General features: G+C 34.8%; 1 protein-coding gene across 3 annotated transcripts in view; it reads left to right on the top strand.

The window, feature by feature from the left end:
• FCHO2 (FCH and mu domain containing endocytic adaptor 2) overlaps window positions 1-22,952 on the top strand; it is a 91,394-nt gene that overhangs the window by 36,442 nt on the left and 32,000 nt on the right. For all 3 annotated transcript variants that reach the window (XM_065744200.1, XM_065744199.1, XM_065744201.1), the window contains exons 9-11: window positions 11,957-12,001; window positions 14,275-14,347; window positions 17,937-17,961. In XM_065744200.1, the coding sequence (XP_065600272.1) occupies window positions 11,957-12,001; window positions 14,275-14,347; window positions 17,937-17,961 (143 nt within the window). The remainder of the gene's footprint in view (window positions 1-11,956; window positions 12,002-14,274; window positions 14,348-17,936; window positions 17,962-22,952) is intronic.

Genomic DNA, 22,952 nt, shown 5'->3' on the forward strand with positions numbered 1-22,952 from the left:
AAAAGAAAAAAGAAGCTTTCTGAAATCTAAAAGAAATTGGAAACCTTTTTATAAACATCTGTGGTGTAGTTCATTTTTAGTAAACTGTAATGTTAGAGAAGAGCATCTTGAATCTTTTAACACAAACTTCTTGTTTTAAAAAGAGTTTAAGAGTAGGGAAGCAAGCAGGGCAAACTCAAGTAGACTTAAACTCAAAATCTTTGACTGTGATAGATTTCTAATAAAAATGAAATAAATCCTGAGCTGTGCATATAGTATCCTTGCACTGATCAGTAAGTTGTGCTGCACAGTAATGCTTCTAATTAACTCCTAATTTCATTGTTGGTCATTGTGCAGCGTGGAAGTGCTTTATACCAGTACATACTACGACTGGACAATTTCGACTGAACTGATGGTCTGCGTCAGCTATTTCTGTATGCTCTCACTTGATCGAGAATATCATTTGGCGTTTCAAAATGAATTCTCCCTACTTAAGTTTGACCTTTTGCTTCCTGATTGTCAGAAAGTGCAAAGTCTTGTCTGCTTCATCTTCAGTATCTTCTTATTGTCTTCTTAACTGTCATACATCATATTCTGTATCCAGTGGCTTTCTGCATGAACAGTTCCATTTTAGATCATGGATATTGATTTTACTGTGTTTTGGCAATGTAGAGTAGGGGTACCCCTTGACAATTACTTGATCATAGAAAAAATGCCTGAGCAGCAGCAAACTGAGCTACTTGTGGAGACATTTACCCTCTTCTCTACCTATCAGGCTGAATTCATATGTATGAAATTGCTAAATACTACAAAAATGGAAATTTCTGCCTGTTTTCTTGCAGGTATATATGTTTAACACATGCTCATTTCTGTTTGCTTCTTTGCTCAAATGACTTTTAGACCTGCATTCTTTGTAGCTAAACCCAATTTTAACTGTACCAATTCACTGGGATTCCTGTCTTCTATTAATAGTGTTTGTAATTTGAATTCTTTGTATTATATTAAAATGGATTTGTTCTGAAGAATTTTCCCTCGTTGGTTACCATTTCTGGAAAAATAAAGTATAAAAAATTCTGTTGCTCATTAAACTTCCTACACTTTGGTAATTTAGTTCACAGTGTGCCTCAGGTCTGTTATTGCAGTGGATAACATTCAGAGGATTGCAGAGTGCTGTATCATTTTATAGATAGGAGTGGAAAATCCGTGTGTTATCACATAACATTTGTCCCCTTTTGCAACCACTGACTTGGATACTGGCACACTTGCATGATATTTTTTTGTTTTAATGTCCAATACAAGGATCAAAAAAATAATATTATGCATATTTTATGGTTTTGAGCAGTGAGACGTATTTCAGGGTATAACTTAGCCTGCTTTAAGGAGCTCTTTTCTTTGAGCGTAAATGGAGTGAAGAGGGTTGTTGTTACCATAACATCCTTAGTACTGTTTCTCTTGTTCCTGTGGATTCCATTAAAAAAAAATCCCCCAAAGAAATGTCACATGTACTCCCCTTGAGCTGTAGGAAAAAAAAGAAAAAGAAAAAAAGGAAAAAAAACCAAACACACGGAAGAATTTTAGCAGTGCTTTTTTTGCTTGCTATTGGCACACGTATGGAAACTGTTGTGCATTAATCAATACTTATTTTATGGTTGGGGTGGAGAGGTGATTAAACTTGCATTCTTTCTTTCTTGCTCCAGTAACTAACTCTTCTGTACAAGTAAACAGGAAAGCACTTTTTAATATATCCTACAAAGCAGGAAAATGTTGTATAATTACCAGGAAAATGATTTTTCTGTCAGGAAAAAAAATTCTGTATACTATCTTTTTGTTGTTGTTGTTTGTTTGTATTTTTATCCAGTCTTAAACGTCCTATAGTTTCATGGGTTTGAATTGAGGACTTCAGCAAGAAGCCTTGGGCTTCTTCATTTACAGGGACAATGCAATGTGCAACAGTTAGAAATAAATGATAAAAGATGAGAGGTACAATTTAATGTATTTAAAGTCTGATGCTGCAGAACCTGAGTTGACTCTTGTTTAAGAAAAATAGTATTTATATATATCTGTTTCTATCATCACTGTATACCTGCACGTTCTACCCGCAACCTGAAGGCACAGAACTGTGTGTTGCATATACTTAATAGACTAGGCACATGCAGTCCTGCCTTTTCATTTTCACAAGATGTTGCTACTTTCAACCTAATTTGATGGAAAAGTATGTGCTGCAGAGATTTGATAAAAATAGAGGTAAGGAAGTAACCCAGTTAGTCCATCTGTTTAATTGAGAGACAGTTGTAACAACGTTGGTTACTCTGAGAGTCAGCTGACAGCTGAGTATGTTTGTCTGATGGCCGTGGACATCTCTGGTCCAGTTGTTTACTAACCCAAGAAAATAAAGGAAGAAGCATGAGTGCAGATGCAAAGTAAAGCAAGAGGATAGAAGAAGGTGAGCAAGGGTGAGTGCTGTGAAGAAAGGCACTTGTGAGCGTTGCATTCTGCTGATCACTCTCCTGGCTGATGTTAGTTTTTCTGCTCATTTAATGAGTTTCAGAAAGCTGCTGATATTTCCAGTGCTTGTTGTTTTTGTGTCCAGGTGTGGCAGAATAGTTGGATCTCAAACTTTAAACTGCTTTGGATGTGTACTTACTGTTTCTCATTAAAAATTCCTGTGTTATCTGAGCAATAAAAATGACTGTAACTAAAGATGTTTGTCATCTTAGAGAAAAAAAAATCTACTCTCTTCTTTCTGCTGGTAAATATCTTAATCGATAGTAATGGTTTTAAAACTATGAAGGTAATGATTCTTCTTTTGTTTGTTGTTTCTGTATAAGCCACAGGGAGATCTTACCCCCTGAGAGAAGCATGCTTAATGTGTTTGTGGAGTTGTATTCACAGTACCTGAAGAGCCTGAGATGAATGCTCTTCCCTTTGATCCAGTGAACAGGGTGCAGGGCTGAAAGCCTTGCAGCAGAATCAGGGTAAGAACAGATTGCTTGTTCAGTGAATGCAGGCAAAGTTTGTACTCCTTCAGTGTTAATCTCTTCATCTAAAGAGACATTGCTTGGAAGTACTACCCATGTTGCTACTACTTCTAAGCATAGTTATCTGTGATGTCATTGGCAGCTATCTTTTTTTTTTTTTTTTGAAAGAATTACTATCGCTGTACTGTAGTGCTTTTTTTGTTTGTTTTTGGCAAAATAATAAAAAAGATTTCATTCAAGTGTTAAGCAACTCTAGAATGCTAAGCTGGTACATAAGCCTGAGGACATAAAGAAGACTAGTAAAACATTCAGTGATTGTAATGAAAACCATATGTAAATTCTTTATAGAATTAGATTTAAGAATATGGCTGTCCCATCATTATTTCAATATTTTCTCAGTTTGGCCTGCTTTCAGGCCTTTTTTTTTTTTTTTTTTTTCTGATTTAAGTAATTCATCCTAATTTGCATAGTATAGCAGACCAAATCCAAGAGCTAGTATTTGCTTGAGACTTCTTGGTATGATAAATACTAGGTCTGCTCTGAAAGTAATGCTTCCTATTTTATGCTGTTTACTCACTTCATCAGCGATAGATGTTGGTGTGGCAGTAGTAGTTGAATGTTCACACTAATACCCTGTTACGTTCTGATGCCATGTGACAGATGGCAGCAGAGGGGGACTCTGACAAAATGGTGCCTGGCATGGAAGTGTGAACTAAATCTGTGACATCTAATTTCTCTGTGTGGAAAAAATGGCACCCATTGACATTTGTCATTGCTTTCTGAATGTTTTTGGATACCAAACAGTGGATGTGAGCTTAGTGAGGTGGTGGACAGGGGTTGAGCAGTGTGTTTCAGCAGTGGTAACAGTGACGTGAAAAGCAAGCCACATTCTAAATGGCCATGCACAGCTCTCACATAAGAAAATGAAGAGTATCTCAATCACCTCAGTCAGTGGCAACAGTAACAGCGGTTACCTCCACTGGTTCAGATTTACAGGCACAGCATGCAGGCTCTTTTCTTCATCACTAGTGAAAATGCACAGATAATGGTGGTGACTGTGTTAAAAATGAGTGTTCTGTAGCTGAAAATTTGCTCTGTGAAATAGATACGTGTTAATGTGCCAGTTAGTTTCCATGGAAATAAGTAGGAGTCATTACTTTCGCCTGTACATAGGTGTTTACCTCAAAGATCATTCATCTTTATAAAATGCATTCTTACAAATAGGCTGTGTTTAATTTAGTTTTACTCTACTTTTTTATTATTATTTTTATTTTTTTAATTCTAGAATAAGGAGTTACTTTCTGCAGAAAATTAAAATTCTCAGAAAAATACTACTCTTTCTGGAAAGGCAGTAAAAATGGAAAGCTGGTGTTAGAAATTGTAATGTTGAAAATTTTTTTTTTTGTTGTTTCCTGGTTTCTATATTTGAAAGCTTGGATCAGGATCAGATGATGGCAAGAAAAAGATTGCTTATGTGTTTGTGTACATACAAAATTGACCTTTGTGATGCAGCTTAACATCTAAACACTAAAAGCAGTCATTTGTTTTGACAGCAGAATTAATTGAGGCTAAAACAGTCGAAATTCCACTTGTATCAAGCTGTTCATTAGGAATTGCTCTCTGGCTTTAGTGCTGTCAGAAAAATAACCTGTTCTGCTATGATTAAATAGCAGAATGATGGTCGGTCCACTGAATTTGAGAGAGAGGTTGAATAAACTTTCTACTGCGGAAACAATTCAGAAGTGACACGCTGCAAGGGGGGTCAGAATGTGCATTGATATCCAGCTGAGCTGTCAACTGGCACTGGGCCAGGCACGCAAAGCTTTGCCATTAGAAGCAGTATGTGAAGCATATGCAGTTTTAAAAAAATTGTGCTCCCTTCATGCATGATTTACTATCAAAGAGAAAAACTTCTGTTTTCATCAAAAACAAAAGTGTTGTTTGTTACTATATTTGTAACTATGTCTTGTAAGTACAAGAGCAGATTTGCATATATTTAAAAAAAAAAGCTTGATTGAAACAGATACATTAACGTTTATATGTGTACGTGCGTGTGTGTAAACTGATTCCTTGGAATGGGGGAAGGGCAGAATTTATGTACTTTCCTAAATGCCTGAATGTTTTGAGTTATTAAAAATTAAATGTAGTTAATAAAAATACATGCTTCAGTGGGAGAGCTTTGCTTCCTGTCAGGCATAGCCTCCTTTAACCAGAAAGGGGGCTGTTGCTAAAATCAGATACCAATGTAAAACAGTTTTTAACTGATTTGTTGACTTCTTGATTTGTTTACCTTTTTAGCTTGGCAGGATTTTCCAGTTCATTGGCATACTTACTGTGGGCTCTTTACCGGAGGATGACATAATATTTGCTTTCCTAGTGATAATACTAGTTGGCTTTTTTATCTGCCTTGTTTATTTAAGAATCAAAAAATAAAGCTTCATTTTTTCTTTTTTCTTTTTTTTCTTTTTTCCCCTCTATTAAGCCAATTGACAATGGTTTCAGTTGTTTGGTCTTAGCAAAGCCTTAATTTTCCCACTGTTACTTCCTCCTATGCTAGGGATAGGTGTTAGGACTGTTTTCAAGGTAGTTAAGAAAGAACATGACTGTATTCAAAACAATTAGTGTTACTTTGTGGATAAATCTAGTAGAAGGTGTGAAGGTTGTTACTTACAAACCCTCTTCTGTTGTTGCCTTGAGTATACTCTGAGAATACTGTTCCCACACACCGAGGCTAAATACACAGCAGGTCCTGCATTATACTTTACTGTGCAATTGTATAAGCACGATTTACATTTTTTCCAATCGACTCTGAATAACATCAGTGTCTGTGTCTAGTGTGCCATCCTTCTTTTTAGTTTCATGAAAACTCCATGTACTTACTCTTCTAAAGAAATTGCACCTATATTTTCCAAAAAGGAGAGGCATCCCAAGCTACAGACTGTTACTTAATATTAGTGTCACTTGCTGTAAGCTGTTAGATTAATCGAAATGGAAACTCTCCATCTATTCAAATTATCATTTTCTGTTACAGCAAACTGTAGGCTCCTCATTTTCAAAAACCATGAACCGATCCACTGCTGATTTATTTGCTTCAGTCTCTTGTCAAGTAGCAGCTGTTTTTTTCCATGTGTCTGTAGAACCATTGCCCATTTGCCTTTTCTTCCAATCTATGTCTGTTCCTACTGGTGGCATGCTGTGAACTGTAGCAGCTTGGATTTGAAAATGTTTTAGGATGATGCTTGGTGGGAACGTTTATGTACAATTAGAGAAGCTTACTGAATTTTATGGCTCCCTCATGAGAACTAAGTTCTCACTTCAGTACTGCTGGCTAGTTATGTATACTTAAGTGATTGAAATCCCACAAGGATATTCATATCTCTGTTGTAAAGGCTAACCTATATTTAGACTATACATACTATTTTTTCTACCCTCTATATGTACCGTATCAAATAAAGCTATTAAAGTTTATGAACAGGTATTTCAGAACTTAAGTCACTGAGTTACCATTCTATTTGTCAACTTAGCAACAGGCAGAATAGACCTCAAAAATTATGTGGAGCCTGAATCTACTCATTTCTAAACAAGAAGAACACTAATGCAGGTATTTTGTAAGAGGTGGGCTGGATCTCAACAGTCATTTTTTACTTACTTAAAATGTCTTAACATATATATTTGATTTTCACAGTCCTAAGTTCTAGTTCTAAGACTATGCTTGAGAATGGGTTTACTTCTCAATTCACATTATTTTCATTTTGTGAAAAAAAAAAAAAAGAACAAAGCAAATCTCAATGCTTTGATTGTAGTACTGCAGATTATTATCATTATTATTGCAGTGTGGTAAGATCTAGAAGGCTCTTTTCAATGCTTTGGGCTGTCATGTGGCAAGGACTCCTGAGACTTCTAGAAAAATGTCAGCTTCAGGGTATGGCTTCAGTCCCTGTCATCACCAGTACCTGTTAAATGTGAAATGACTGCTTGTCTTCCTTTGGATGCCGCCATGGAAAGTGTGATGGTATCCTTGTTTTGGAAATTGCAGGGATTAGACTGCAGTGTTAGGGTCTGTAAACAAAAGTATCAGTGCTGTTAAGTCACTGTGTTAATATGGGTTTGAGGCTGAAATCCCTGTTGGAATTAACCTGTCATCTGTGCTTCAATAATTGGGGACAAGTCTGTAAAGAAAACTACTTTCCTCCTGGTGAAAAGGTAGTGCATCCACATCTCAATGCAGCTGTCATGAAGGTTACTGTCATACCAGCACATAAGTTTTCATGCTTTGACGTGCATCTATGTAGTACACCTACTTGGAAATCTCCATTAGTACCAGCCCATTAGGATTTTTTGAGGGTATTATCTAATGATTAAGAAAGCAGTAATTAGAAAGGTGGAGATATGGTTGTTCAGAGAATAAAGTTGTTTGTTTGGTTTTTGTTGTTGTTGTTGTTGTTTTTGCAGTGGTAGCACAGATGCTTTTGTTATCCAGATACAGAAATACAGTGGACAGTGGAAGAGTCCTTTTTAAGAGAGCTGTGATATCCTTTGTGGTGCTTTTCTTCCATAGCAACATGTCTGCCTGCGACCTTTTGGCTGGGTGTAAGACTGCATCTAGTTACAGTGAGAGACAGTGTAGCCACAGTACACACTGCTTTCTAGCTGGATGACAGTGTTATTACCTCTTCAGGCACAAAGCCATCTGCTCACAAGAAACTCCAGCTATTTTGTGGCCTACCAAAGGCTCATCACAGCTATTCTGTTTTCTAAGTTGGCTCACCATAGAATCACATAAAAAGTCTATTTCTGAAATGTTATTTTGGTTTAAAAATACTACACCCCAGGCAAAATATGCTCTTTACAGCAGGCATATAGGGAACAGAACTGTTGAGAGATCAGAAGTTACAGAACAGAACTTGGCAAAATTTAGAGCTACTACAGAATTCGCTATTCTGTGCAGAAGAGCAAAATGTGTGAATTTGCCCTTGCTTGCCTTTGCTACAAGCAAGTAGTACTACATGGCAGCAGCTGGTTAAACACAAACTTTAAAAAAAAAAAAAGCTAACATCCTGTGATACTGGAGGAAAACAGTAACCTCAATATGTTATTTGGTAGGCTCATTAGTGATAACGTTGAGTGTTGTGAACTTAGAAAATTCAAAAGATGAAGGGCTATACTGGAATTTGCATTAAGTAGAAAATGTAAGTTAGGATTAAAAGATTATTTAGAACTGCTTCACACAATTTGTAAGAGAAAGCTGTTTTCATGATGGATATTTAAGTTTCTTGTGGTAAAGCAATTAGTCAATGCAAGGAAAGGGACAAGCAGGTGGGGAGAAGGGATTTTTATATGAACTGCCCATCTCATCTTGAGGGAGCATAAAGCCAATTGGGATCATTAGGAAGAAGGTGCATTTACAGTCTCCATGCTAACTATATCGATTTTTGTGAATCATAAGCCCTTCTTTCTGAAATTCATTGCACTTTTATCTTGCTACTGTCTATAACAGTTCTTAAGTAAAAAAAACACATTTCAAATCAATTTTCACAGTCCACATAAGGAAAGAACGCATTGTTAAAAGACTGACATGAACTAGGGGAGGTGTTTCAATACCAAAAGATGGAAAAAAAATATGCCTTCTAACTAACATTAGGCACATAGATAACACTGATTCATTTTAACACTCAAGATATTAATCTTCGTTTTCTGCTTCTGTTGAAGTGAAAATTAAAGATACCTGAAATAAGAATGAGGTTTCCAGGAACTTGAAATATTTATGTATTTTAATCATTAGTGTGGAAGTCTTAAAAGTCTGAGGATCAGTGGTAGTAACTGGGAGAAGTAACGAGGAAAGGTGGTATCCTGAAAATGTTTTAGTATTGCTTTCCTCTTAAAAAATGTTTGAGACTTTGTTGTTTACAGTTTTCCCTTCTGTTTTTGTTTTGAGAAAGAGTGTTTGCGCTTGGCTTGGCTTGGCTTTTTTTTTTTTTTACCTGGCCAAATTAAATATGTATAGAAGAAACAGCTGACTCTAGCAAACTGATGAAAAGTGTATCATCTGTAGTACTGAAGAAGTAATGGATTTGTTCTTCAGCTTCTATGTTTTGTACTATTTTTCTTCATTTCTTTCTCAGTATGTTTTGAACAGTATAGCTAAAAAAAAATGCTGGTCAAATTGTTATGTATGTAGACATCTGCAGTCAGAGCTCTGAGTCCGTGTTTCTTCCATGCTTGTTGTTTTGTTTTACAAGATACACAGATTTGATGACTTGTGGAGCACACTGACTTTGCTTTAATATGAATTTGAGAAGAGTAAAGGATAAGTGATTGGAAGAGCAGCTTAAAATGTCCATATGTTTTCAATACATAGTAGCATGAGAGATCTGTTCGGGATTTGCATTTTTTCTTGTCATAGTGAATAATTAGGCTACCATTTGAAGTTTTTCATTAATTTAAATCTAAAGAGCAGTTAAGATTGACATTTGAAATTGGCCTTTTGATATTCTGCTTTCAGAAGCTTCACTTGGAGTCTTAATAACTACATTAAGATAAATGGGGAATGGGTGATCCTAGATTCTGCGCTGATGGTGGTTCTACGCTCAGTTTGTTTTTTTTTAACTATCAAGGAAGCTGTAGGCTTAGTTATTATTACAATAAATATATATATCTGTGAGATCTCAAGTTAAGTACCTGACAGATTTAAGCTAATCCATCTCCCATAACTCAATTTGTTTATCATTACTGACCGTGGAGTTACATCGTCAGTTTCTCAATTGAATGTATTTTGTTTGGCATAAGCATAACTTTTTTTCATTTGAGAAGTGTTATCAAAATGTACTATTTATAGTGATTTGAACAGTTTTACAGTTCAAAAGTTAAATATAGATTTTAGGGGTTACATTGCAAATATAACCAGTTGAGGTAATTAACCACATAAATTAAGTGCAAATAAATTCCAGTTGTGTAATTCACAATTCTAATTCATAGCTATGGTGTTTTGGGTTTTTTTAATTTATTTTCACTGTGACATTTCTTATTGCAGCACAGTAATTTGCTGTCTTGTACTATTTAAATCAAACTTTGTCTTTCTTCTAAGTTCTGTTTATATCAACTGCTTATTTTGAGAGTAAGAATTATCACATTCGTTTTGAAAAGGGTTCCAGAAAGAGCACTGAAAAGTGCTTGCAAGCATACCTTTTATTTTGTGTGAACATTGAAAATTGCACAACCTTTGGCAAGATATTCTGGCCAAGATATTCTGGAATAACATTAGTTTTGTTAAAAAGATAAAATAGAGCATTTACTTTCAGATTTGTTTAAGGTTAGGAGAGAAAACAGTTTCTGTATTTAAAGTTTAACAGTTTCTATCTTCCCTTGTAGTACTGAAATATGTAATTTGCTCCAAAAGTAATGCCGTATATTTATTTCCATGAAAAACTGTGGCAGATACAAAGAATGCTGTAGCACTGTTTGATAGAGCAAGTGCTCAGCTAGAAAACTGTTTTTCAAGTCACCCCCATTAGCTATACATTCACCACCGATGAACGAGAGCCTACATGCTGCATTTGGAAACCTCTGCACCAGTGGAAATGACCCACCATTGCCACTGCCAAAACACACCATGCATTGCCTCACTGTGCTCACATTCACTGTTTGGTCTCCAGAAATATTCAGCAAGTGTCAATGAATGTCAGTGGTTGCCATTTTTTCCACGTGGAGGAATTCAGTGACACACCTTTGCTTCATATGCACTTCCGTGTCAGACAACATTTTGTCAGACTGCCCCTCTGCTGTTCTGTTACACAGCAACCACATGTAACAGAATGTTGGTGGGAAGGTTCATCCTCTACTGCCATACCACCAACATCCATCTTGATGCAGTGGCCAACATCACAAAGTGGGAGGCATTTACTTTCAGAGTAGCTCTTGCAATTTCAATTAGAAGAGAGGTTGAAAAAGAGAGATTGTATGTCTTACAGAATTAGAATCACATTGTTCTGTAATGCATGTACCTATGAACTTGCGTGTACTCCCAAAAAATGTGAAGATAAGCACTCTGTCCCAGTTACTGTGCTCAATATTGTTTTCACTTGTATGGTTGCAGTTGCGTCCTGACATTTCATCATGGCCCAAGGACCCTATTCTTTTTGTTCTTTGCTTTCTTAACACTTGCACAAGCGCTGATGGGATTCTTTTTAACTCCCTGACAACATCTTTTTGAAATTCATTCCTTTTCCTGTCAGCTCAGCTTCCTAAAAAGGTCCGTTCTAAGGCAAAACAAATTCTAGACTTAGCTCAATTGAAAGAACGGGGGGTTAGCATTGCCCTTTGCAATGACACCTGTCCTTCACCTTGTGTCAAATATAGTAGGAAATTATAATAGTGAACTTACTTAGATACTGTGCTTTAACAGTATTGATTTTGTTTTGTTTTGTCTTGCTCAGACTTTATGATTTCTTTGAAGTTTTTGTCTTCTTTATTGATATATTTAAGATTCTGTACATCCTTTCTAATTTTCCAAGTAATTGGCTATGAAGATGAAGCAGAAGAAATAACAGAGTTAGGAAATGTGTGAAGCAGAAGATTAGGACTTATAGCTACACTTTTTTCGTTTTTGACTTTTCTTTACATAGCTCTTCTTTTATTAAAATAAGAGAAATATGAAACTTTATGTTGATAGATTATAGATATAATTTGAACTGAGAGAAGGAAACAGAGTAGTTTCACCTGAGTGTAGTAGCATAGCATATTAAATTGTACTTGGACTGTGTGCACTAGAATTAAAACTTTTCACTGTGAAGGAGTAAAAATACTTAATGGTATGCCTCATGTGTATGTTTTTATCAACTGTTTGATCATCAAGTGTGTCATTGTGGTTTACCGTTTAAAATTCTGAATAGATTATCTGATGTTTTCAGGAAATATTAGCAGTGGATGAACTGTTTTACTGTTTCACTTTCACTTGAAATTAAATTTAATCTAATGTTTGTTTTCATTTTAATTTCTTTAAGGTCCTATTGAATTTGAGGAATGTAATACATCCAGTGCAGTTGAAGGTGAGTTACTGTAGCACAGTTGTTTGCAGTGGATAGTACCTGAAACTGAGTAGTGAATAGTGTACAGTTTGTGAATTTATTTAACTTGAAAGTATTCTAGCTGACTAAAAAGCAGTTGTTCCTTTGAGAAACAAACCTAAAATAAGACCTACAATAATTGTTTATAAGCCTAACGCATCATTGTCAGAGAATTTTAATGTTTATTCTAAGTGTACTTTTGCTAAGACCTTATGTTTTGAAAGGTTTGGATTTGGTTCAGTTATGTCTGTGTAACTTAATTTACAAGTGTCAAAATATGGCCCAGGCTCTTTCCATTGTTGCCATGTTAGTTGTACCAATTTTGATGCAGTGTTATGGTCACAAAGACTTCCTTTGTTGATGTAACTTATTTTACTTAGGGAATTGTTTAAAGTGGTTAAGAACCGTTTTATTTGCATATACTATGTATTTAGTTTTGGAACAAAGGAGTTGACAGAATAGCTGTACTGGGAGACAGTTCTCAAGTTGCCAAGATTGGCAGCTGAGACTTAAAGCTTTTTTTTGGATTGAAATAATGGGGAGCCCTGTTAAGAAACCATTTCAGTATTCTATCTGTTGTTGTTTTGGTCTGGATATGAATGTCAGACTACTTCAGAGCTATTTGTGCCCTCATAAAAACATAAGATACTGCTACGTTTACAGCTACCTTATTTCAGAAATTTTTAGTTACTTCACCCAGAAAATTTCCAGGAATTGAGAGATTCCTTATGTGCTGTGTATGTAAGTCCCTCCAAAAGTAATGCCTCCTGTTTATTTCTGTGGAGACTACATCAGATATGAAGAGCGCTGTAGCACTGTTTGATAGAGCAAGTGCTCAGCTAGAAAACTTGTTTTTCAAGTCACCCCCATTAGCTGTACATTCACCACCGATGAACGAGAGCCTGCATGCCGCACTTGGAAACATCTGCGCCAGTGGAGATGACCCACCATTGCCACTGCCAAAACACACCATGCATTGCCTCACTGTGCTCACATTCACTGTTTGGTCTCCAGAAATATTCAGCAAGTGTCAATGAATGTCAGTGATTACCATTTTTTCCACGTGGAGGAATTCAGTGACACACCTTTGCTTCATACGCACTTCCGTGTCAGATGACATTTTGTCAGACTGCCCCTCTGCTGTTCTGTTACACAGCAACCACATGTAACAGAATATTGGTGGGAAGGTCCAGTGCTTGCAGACAAAGCAACAATATCCAACTCTGATATCATGGGACAATGTCATAAAGTAGAGGGCCTTACTTTCAGCACAGACCTTGTTATTTTAGTGACACCCTTGAACTATCAGTTGTAAACTTTTGGAAACCAATTTGTTTCCACCTTTCTGCTCAAAAGTTTGGTGTAGACAACATATTAAGTTGAAACAAAACTGTAGACTCATTGGAGCTGATGTTTGCAGTTAGCTGTACATTTTGTTTAAAGTGGGACAGTATACTTAGCTACAGCAAAAAACTGAGTGAAGAAACAAATGACAATGATGGAATATTTAAATGTATTTTGATTTTAGCATGTTAAATGGATATGAAGGAAAATTTTTCTTTAGTGTAGTATATGTACCCATGCTAAAAGTGGGGAAAAAAGGCAAGAGGGGAGGCATGGCTACAGTCTTAGTAGTAGCTACAGCACTGGGAAATCGTGAAGTCAGCATAAGCAGGAAATGCAAGCAGTGTTCACCTTTTTATTGGACAAAGATCCTACTTCTTAGGAGAAGTGGCCTGCAGCTGCTAGGATTATTCATGGAAGTGGATATTGAAGTGCAGCTGCTGATAGGGGAAGATTTGATTTCTGATCCAAGTGCTATTCTGTCTGAGATTCTGATCCACTACTGTTCAGCAGGAGAAATTGTATCTCTTGAGTTTCTGTGAGCTGGCTCCCTTTCTTCAAAACGAGCAGTGCATCAATCTTAAAAGAATTAACAGTCTACTGTACTGAACGTTGAGAATTGTACATACACTGCCAATCAGTTTTATAACAACTGACATTATTAATGTGCTGTCTTAACTGTACTTTGATTTAATTTTTTTATTGGTGTATCACTTAACAACACACAGGAATAATATTACAGATATTTTAGGTTTCCTTAGTTTCACTTGGTACAATTTCCATTGCTCTCTTTGTATCAGTTGTTATGGCAGTGTTTAAAAGGTACTGATATTGTTAAGTGCCAGTGTTTGATGCTGCTAGATATATACTCATCACTTTGATCTTTAAATGAGAAGTGCTTTGTTCTGCAGGGATAAAACCAAGGAAGAGGAAGCCATTTGGTTTATCAGGAATAATGAAAAAAGAAAAAGATACTGAATCTGTGTAAGTATATTTCCAACTTGAAGTTCTATCTTATATGAAAACTTGTGCAAGTATGGTGATAGACATGAGCTGATGCTTAATGAAAATTGGTGTTATAACAAGTTTAGAAGAGTGCTGACAATATGAAAATGTCATCACTATTTACAGTTTCTGTAGCTATTTAAGCTTTTCAGAAAAGAATTTTTAAGGTGGTGAAAAATCAATTACCTATGATCTGATTTTTTACATATACGAAGTGTCTCATAGATATTTTTTCTTTTTGTGTTGAATTTTAACAGTTATATGCTTCTAAACTGTATTTTTTCTTCTTGCTGTGAAGATGAAGTTAAGGCTTTAAGCTGTTAAATGTTCTAAGTCATTCCTCTATATTTCCGTTCTATGATACAATCCTTCTTCTGCATTCTCTTCAGTATTCTCTTATGGTGAAGTAAATGCTGAGATAAATGTATTTCGTGTGATTTGGTCAGCAATAATTTGAGAATATGGTTACAATGTATGTGTTTTTTGATGATTTAGTTTGTAATACTTAAATCAGAATGTTATAAATATATTTGAGGATATGTGTATATTTTGTGCACGTTCTAGAAATAACAATCACTGTAAAAAGTTATTTGTTACACATTTTTGGGGATTCTAGACTTGCAACTTTGAGCAGCAGTATGCGTGGTCATTTGCCTTTTGTTCCTTACATTACTTGATTATGCATATTTATGTGATTCTGCATATTGAGTTTTGAAGACTGTTACATGATTGAGTTTTGTATTTTTCCTGTTTCAGCAACAAAAAATAATATCACTAATTGAGATATTACACAAGGTGATCTCTTGTGTATGTCACTGACTTGCTTGCAAACCAAGCATCTCCTTCCATTCATTCTTTATCAGATAATGAATTAAGTTTACTCTGCCTCCAGGAGAATTTAAGGCTCAGTGTTACTATTCTGGAGTTCCCGGAAGCTCCATATTGATTTGTCTCAGATATATCTTTGACCCATAACAAAAGGAAATTTTCTTCAGTCAGAACACTGTTATAAGAGTTACATTTTCCCCAAATACATTATAGTTAACATTGAAAGGTAGTATGTTTGTCTCCTTCTGGAAGAACTTTTGTTTTTCATTACATAGTGATGTCATCAGGCAACTAAAATCAGTGCAGTCACTCTGAAATGGGAAAATAAGTTGCCTTACTTGCAACAGCTTGAAATGAAACTTGATTTATATTTTAATTGTTGTTTCTGTTTTTATTCACAATGCAGAAATGAATAGATGCTGAGGGTAATAAGAAAGAAGTATAAGTTCACGATAGTGACCTACTGTATAAACACACAGCATAGATTTTTTAAAGAGATCCTTGCATTAATCCCTAATTTATCACATTACATACTTAGAGCATCATTTATTTAATATTTGGTTTATAAGTTATAGAGAATCCATTAAGTTTTTAAGTAAAATATTCTGATATTCATTTGTCATCTAAATTTTGCTTGATTTCACCTTCAGCTGATAATCTGCTTACAGACACCGCATGATAGAACTCTGAAAGATTTTTTTCTGCACACAGAGGTCAAGTCCTTTCCTAATCTCATATTAAATTGGACTGGCAGCTTGTTTAACTAGTTTAACTAAAGCACACTTTCTAAACCTAGAATAAGTAACTCAGGGTTTCTAGGCTTTTCAATTTATCAGAATTGTGAAGGGTTTATCAGTCTCTGAGGAGTTGACACCTAAACTAGCTGTTGTATCCAGCAGTATTTTTGCACAGGTAAATGTCATACAGAGTATGCTATATTACATTGTGATGTACAGGTTCAATCAAATGTTTCACTGCTATTCATTATTTGTTTGAGTTAGTTGTTGGCTTGAATCCTTAGATTCCCTCATATAGTCTTAATTTTCTGAAATATATTGCCTTGTAGTAAAAGAATGACCTGGTCCCTTAATCTTAAAAGACTGTGCACCTAGCAGTGTAAAAGTACATCCGTCTGAAACCTGATGTCCTCCATTTTTAACTTTACCAGCTTTTAGAACCTTTTGGGTACTCTGTCTCTTCAAGCTGCTAAACAGCTTTTGAAATCGTGTTTTCTGTTGCTGTGAATTCAGCTTAACCACTAGGGGGAGATAAGACATAGGATGATTAGACTCCTTCACTCATGTTTTCTTCTGCATGCAGCCTTTCAGAAAAGACAGAATCCTTCATCTCACTGTCAGTTCCTTAACAGGCTGTACTGAATTCTATATTCGTCCTTCCATGTTAGCAAGTTATCATACCTGTTTTGAAAGGTGCTGGTTTTTTTACATTTAACCTTTCAGGGAACCACAGAATTGTAGGATCATAGAATCACCAAGATTGGAGCAGCCCTCCAGCACCGTCTAATCCAACTGTGCACCTAGCACCAATATTAAAATAAAGAAAGCTAAGCTTTTTCTTCAGTAGTAGTGAAATACCTAACAAGAAATAAGAGATGTGCTTCATTAATCAGCTATACAACATTTCAAACTTCAACCTCAGATATCTATCTTGAATTTCATGAATATGGAATTTAAATATGGAATTTATTTGCCTAAATCTGTTCTTAACATTGATTTTTGGCATTGAAGTGGCATGATTTTGTTTAAGCTTTATGAGCACATCTTTTACTGTAGAGTATATAAAGCAATAACAACAACACACAAAAAAAGTGCTTTTGCATCTTTTTTTCTCCTAGTTATTCTGTGTGGAATGTCTGATTGTTTTGCTAATTTTATTATATATTTTTTTTGTTAAGTAATTTTTTTTTTTGTATTTGACTGTATCAAAATGTTGTTTTTCAGATGTACTTGCATGTATAGTGTTATTTGTCTAAGTGCAGATTAGAGAGGCCTGTATACTCCTATGGTATTACCACATGCTGTAAATGTAATTCCTTCTCTTTTTGTGTGTATGGGTTACTGCGTTAATCCAGATTAGAGTGGAGGAGTATATCACATGTAAACAATGCTTTTGTAATCACTGCCTTCCTGTCAAATGCTTTTTCAAGTGTTTTTTAAGAATATACTTTTATTTTTTCGAGCATTTTCTGTTGCTTGACTATAACTACTTAACAAACACAAACTAGGAGTGAAATCCCTAAGGAGAAAAGATCCGAATTCCTTCAGGAATAGTGTGAGTTGTGGTAAGAGCTGGTTGTTGTACAAAATGTTTTGTTAGGATTGGCAACTTTTACTTACTGTGTACATCATCTGCAGAGACCTGACTGTTCAAGTGTATTCATCCAAAATAGAATATACAACTCCTGCCTTCCCCTGATTCTTTTTGTCTTCACTGTGATGTGAGTTTGGTTTTTCTGCATTTATTGTGGGTTTTTCTTCTGTGGAGTTTTCAGCATAAATTTGTAGTATTTCTTTGTTTGTGTGTTTTTTTTTTGAAGTCTCATTCAGTCATGTGTGGATAATATAGTGAAAATTTTAACAGGCGTCGTGAGGCAAATGAGTCAAACTCAATGTTCCAAATTAAATGGAAGTATTAAAGGAAGGAAGTACTGGAAGCAGTATGAAAAAAAAAAACATTTATGTGTTTTGTAATTGTACACTCTGTTTATTTTTCTTAACAGGGAGTGTCCAGATGCAGACTCAGTTGTAAGTAGACTTTTTTGTAACACAAATGTGTATGCTAACGTTATCAAGCACTGCAGTGTAATGGAACATGACTTATATATAGCCCCTGCAAAGTGTTACTTATATGATAGATGATTTAGTATTTAACTTACGTAACTGAAATTTTACTTTCACTCAGAACGTAATCGACCACAGTACATGAAGATATTCATCTTTAATACATTCGTATTTCCTATAAATTTCAGGTTTTAAATAGGGTCTTCTTACAGCAATGATTTGTTCCTTTATTTTGCAAGTTAGTTTGAACTGCTTATAGATTCTGAGTTAAAGGTTCAGTATGTTTTTATGAGGATCCAATTTTTCATCATCATATTCTTCTGCATTATTCTATCTCCCAGAACAACCTTTCTGAAATTAATGGAGTTCTGCTTGATTGCTTGCAGTAGAGTATAGGAATATACTTTTAAAATATTGCTTTAAGCGTAGTATTTCTGGATGCATTTTTTTCATGGTCTGTTCTTCATTGCTCTCAGTTTCACTGCTCTCCTTGCTACATCTTTTTTTTTTTTTTTTTTTAATAAAAATAAGTAATAATTGCAGATTTTAATACTTTTTATTTACTTAAGTCTTTTGTTTTTATTGAAACGTGTAGGTTGTTTTGAATGGAGATTGGAGCTTCCTGTACCTGAAGTAGGGAGTAATTTATGATTTAAGTGACTTTCTAGAGACTTACATGGTTTCTAGTTCACTTATTTGCCAACTATATTAAGCAATTTAACGCTCCAAAGTCACCTGTTGTAGAAAAATCTTCTTTCCATATATGACTGTAGGTTTTGGTACCTAATAAAAACTTTCTGAGTAATTCAGTTTTTAAAAAAATCTAATATGACCTTTCTTCTAAATAAGGAAAAGTTAATTCTGCCATGTAATACCACCATCTGTTATATTGTGGATATTACAAGAGCCTTGTAAGCATCATATAAGGTGGTTGTTTCATCCTGTACAAAGTCATCTTAATTTAAAGCAATTTTTTTTCTTGGGTACATTTAAAGCTAAATAAATTTAGAATTATCCCTATAATTATCAGGCTTTTCAAGGAAATAATGTGTTTTGACAGTTTGGGTTGAGTCACTGGAGTGAAACACAACTGGGTTTGACTTGCAGTGTTTTTCTTCCTTGCTCATTTTAGTCTCTACATTTTTAGAAAATAATTAATTCAACTGTAAATGAATCTGACGTTCTTTCTGGCTGCATGAGGAAGACCGTTCCAATCATTTAAGTTAATTGTTCTGTCTAAATACAATCTGTATATTATTTTAAAAAGTTATCTTTCATAGCATCTAACAAGACTAACAGTTTCATAGCCTTCTCTTCTTTTTATTCTACAATTTTTTTAAATGCATCTAGAGTTTAAAATTTGATCTCTCATTCCTTCCTGCTTTTTACAAGCAACAGTATTATTCTAAGTGGTAGAATGTTTTAATAGCAAAGTCCATTACTGTTACGAAAAATAATGCAATGTGCTACAGACAAGATTAATCTCACCTCTTTCAATCAAGTTGTCTCCAGAGTGGTTTAGTGCTTAGAACTGGCATCCTCATTTGGAAGGTCACATTTCACTCATTTTTTGCTTTTTCTTGTATTTTACCTTAAGGTAAGGTATCCTTTCTGTGTCATATTTCAAACTTAAAATTAGTTACCACTGTCCATTTTGTTATCTCTATGTGAATTGTTTTGTATACATCTTTGCAATGGTTTATGAATTTCAAGAAATTGAACTTGGAATAGTTTTACTGAAAAGAAAGAAAAAAATATAGTTGTTATTTTTATTTGATTGCTAGAAAATGCTGAGTTCTCAACAAATTCAACTTACTTAAGGTATCCCTCTGTTACGATTAAGATTGTGTCTTTCATCTTTGGTCACTTAATAAAATCTCAATGTCTGGACTTTATATTATCTTTTCTAAAAGGTATCATTTGTTAATTTGTCAAGAATTTTAATTGTTTTTGTCTTTAGAGAAGGGGTTGTAAGAGGTAACCATGCTACAATTACTTATGATTATGCACACTGGGGTACATATATTGTATTTTTAGAAACTAAAGATCAAGTAAGAATTGACTTAAACACTTTATCTACCAAATCTACATGTCTCTGGATCTCTGAACATCTGTTGAGTAGCTAGTTACATCTGCCTCTTCTCACCAGTCCTAAATGTATTGCACAGTTTAAAAATTCCTGTGTTGTTAAGTGTCAGTTTGCACATGTAACTTCCATTAAGTTTAGCCTTGATTATTAGGAAAGTAGAAAGCTAACAGTGTATATACAAGAAAGAGATAACAGCTGAAGTTTGATTGTGTATATGTGTTCATTACATAGCAAGCTGCTATGTGGGCAGAACTAATTGTCATGTTTCCCATGGATTTGACATGTTCCCAGGTCTGTGGGAAGTTAAAACCTCCAGCAGAATTTTTTTCTTTTGGGAAAGTGTTCACAAGATTTCATTTGTGTCCGGTAAGGTCTGAGTTTTGATTGCAGACCTTCCCTTGTTTGAAATACTAGCAGATCTCTCTCTTCTACTTCACTGCCTTTTTTCATGAAAACTGTAGTAATGCAATTATCTTTGAGTCCTCTGCTCTGTCAAATCCATTTGAAATTGTCCAGTAAGTTCAAAAGTAATTAAGAAGGGAGTCACAAATGCACAGAATGTAATGCTGGACCTTTTTATTATATAGGAAACCACAATGAAAATAAATACACTGAGCCATTCAAAACTTTTCATTATCCTCATGTGTATAATATAATTAAGATTATCTAGATTTATAGACTTTTAATTGCTAAAAATCAGCTGGATTTGGAACTATCGTACTCTTTAATTTGTGGAGAATACATATAACCTTAATTATATTTAAATTTTTATATCCAATATTTTTCTTTTCTTAGATTTTATAAAGTTTAGATCTGACCTATTTAGAACAGCTGCTGCTGTTACAGGATATAAGCCTTTCAGACCACAGTGCAGGTGGAACACCCTGTTCCTGTTCCGTGTTTTTCTTTCTGCATCTCTGTCAGTGGGAGAAAGTGTCTGGCTACTCTCTTCCATGTTGTTGTGGGGTTTCATTTGTGTGTGTATGTTATTTGGCATCCTAAAGGGAGTAGGCTGAGAATTTAATTAAAACCATTGTACTTGAGGGTATATCTGTGTCAAATTTGCATCTCAGATACATTAAAAGTGGAGAGGCTCCTTTTCCTGAGCTGTCAGTCTACAAGCTTCAACTGCATACTTTGTTTTGAGTTTTCTCCATCTACATGTACAGGTGGAAGTCATTCTTCTTCAGTAAAATAACAGAAAATTCATCTGGCTAGAAAAGAAATAGTGAACTGTTCTGCTCAGCAGTAGTTTGACACATACTTTGAGGAAGATAAGAAGCTTTCATAACCACTATAGATAGATGAGAAAAAAGGCAGAAATCTTGCTGAAGTTCATTTAAGGTTCTTTGTTTTTTGGCCATAGACTGACCTATGAGCAGTGCTGCTGTTGCCAATGAAGGGACAAAGGAAGTAGCTAAGACTGCAGAATACTTCAAATTTCTTCTTTTCCTATGTACTTCCTAAGTACCTTGGAGGAATCAGTAACATGGTTACTGTTACCAAACATGGCTGTTTGGTTTCTTCCATTGCTTTTATATTATAAGTGGGACACTACAATTAATTAATTAATTAAGTATTGACCAAAACTCTGAAAATTAGTTTTGGCAATAGAATTCTAAGCTCTCACCCCCTTCTTGTATGTGCAGTTTTAATTTATTATGTCCTTTTGTTATATTTCTTAAAAAAAAAAAACACCTCAGTCCAGAAAGTTTCTGAAATTTAGTAAAGCATGGAAAAGTTATAAACAATGGTTTTTATATATACAAATAAATATGTATACATACGTACATATACATATGCATGTATGTATATATGAACTTGAAAATATTTATTACCTGAGTCAGTAATGTGTTATACTACATCTGCAAACATCCAGAATTCAAGTCATATCCATACTGAGGGTTTTTTGTTTGTTTGTTTTGTTTGTTTGTTTGTATTTTCCTGAAGACAAATTGAGGTTTTTTTGGAGGAGGCTAAACCTGAATTCCTAATCATAGTAATAACTACTTTGTATGGAAAATCAAAGTTTGCAAAGATGATTTTGCTTTGTGATGAAGTGCAGCCTTTTGGAAAAGACAGAAGTTGTGGCTTTTTTTGTCATTCTGCATGGTAGGCAGATCAGGTCTTTACTACAGTGTGCCTGGTACTTAAAACACACACCTAGTGTGTATTCTGTCTTCATAGGACTTTGGAGGAAGCTTAGCAAAGTAAATGCAAATACCTTCTTTGGCATGAAATTTGTGAATATGTAGTTTACCCAAAGAGCTGTGCCTTCTGCTGCTATTAAAAACTGTGATGACATTAGTAAATAACAGTCTCATGTTTTAGAAAGTAAGGAAAGCTGTTCACCATGAACTTTGAAATTAATTAATTTGTATGATTTTTAAGTAACATGCTACTCATGTATGACCCAATTAGTCTTTGTCAGTATAAAGTACCCTCCCTTTTTAATAACTTATACAAAAATACAATTTCAGTATTGTGTTAAAGGAAATCAGAAAGTGTTTTAAGACTGATCAGAAATTTGTACAAGATCAATCTGAATCACTGAGAAACCTGGAAATATAAAGCTGATGATTCCTGGTTCTGTTCACACTGCATAAACTCCGTAACTTTAAGTTATATATTTAAATTTCAAAATAGCAAGAAAGAATTACAAGTCAAATTCTGTTATGAGCATATTTACTGACTTTTTGCCTGAAGTTACGAATACAAACTGTGTACTGAAGTGACATTGCTGATAAACATTTGTTAGAGATATTGTTGCTAATCTTAAGTAGTTTAGACAAAAATATTAAGAAATTGAATACTTTAAGGACTTCAGGTTCTAGTACTTTTGACAGATGCAATTTATTCTAGAGAA

Source organism: Cyrtonyx montezumae, unplaced genomic scaffold, assembly GCF_038088225.1.
Source record: "Cyrtonyx montezumae isolate F1298 unplaced genomic scaffold, pur_monq_1.0 scaffold_30, whole genome shotgun sequence".
Taxonomy (NCBI): domain Eukaryota; kingdom Metazoa; phylum Chordata; class Aves; order Galliformes; family Odontophoridae; genus Cyrtonyx; species Cyrtonyx montezumae.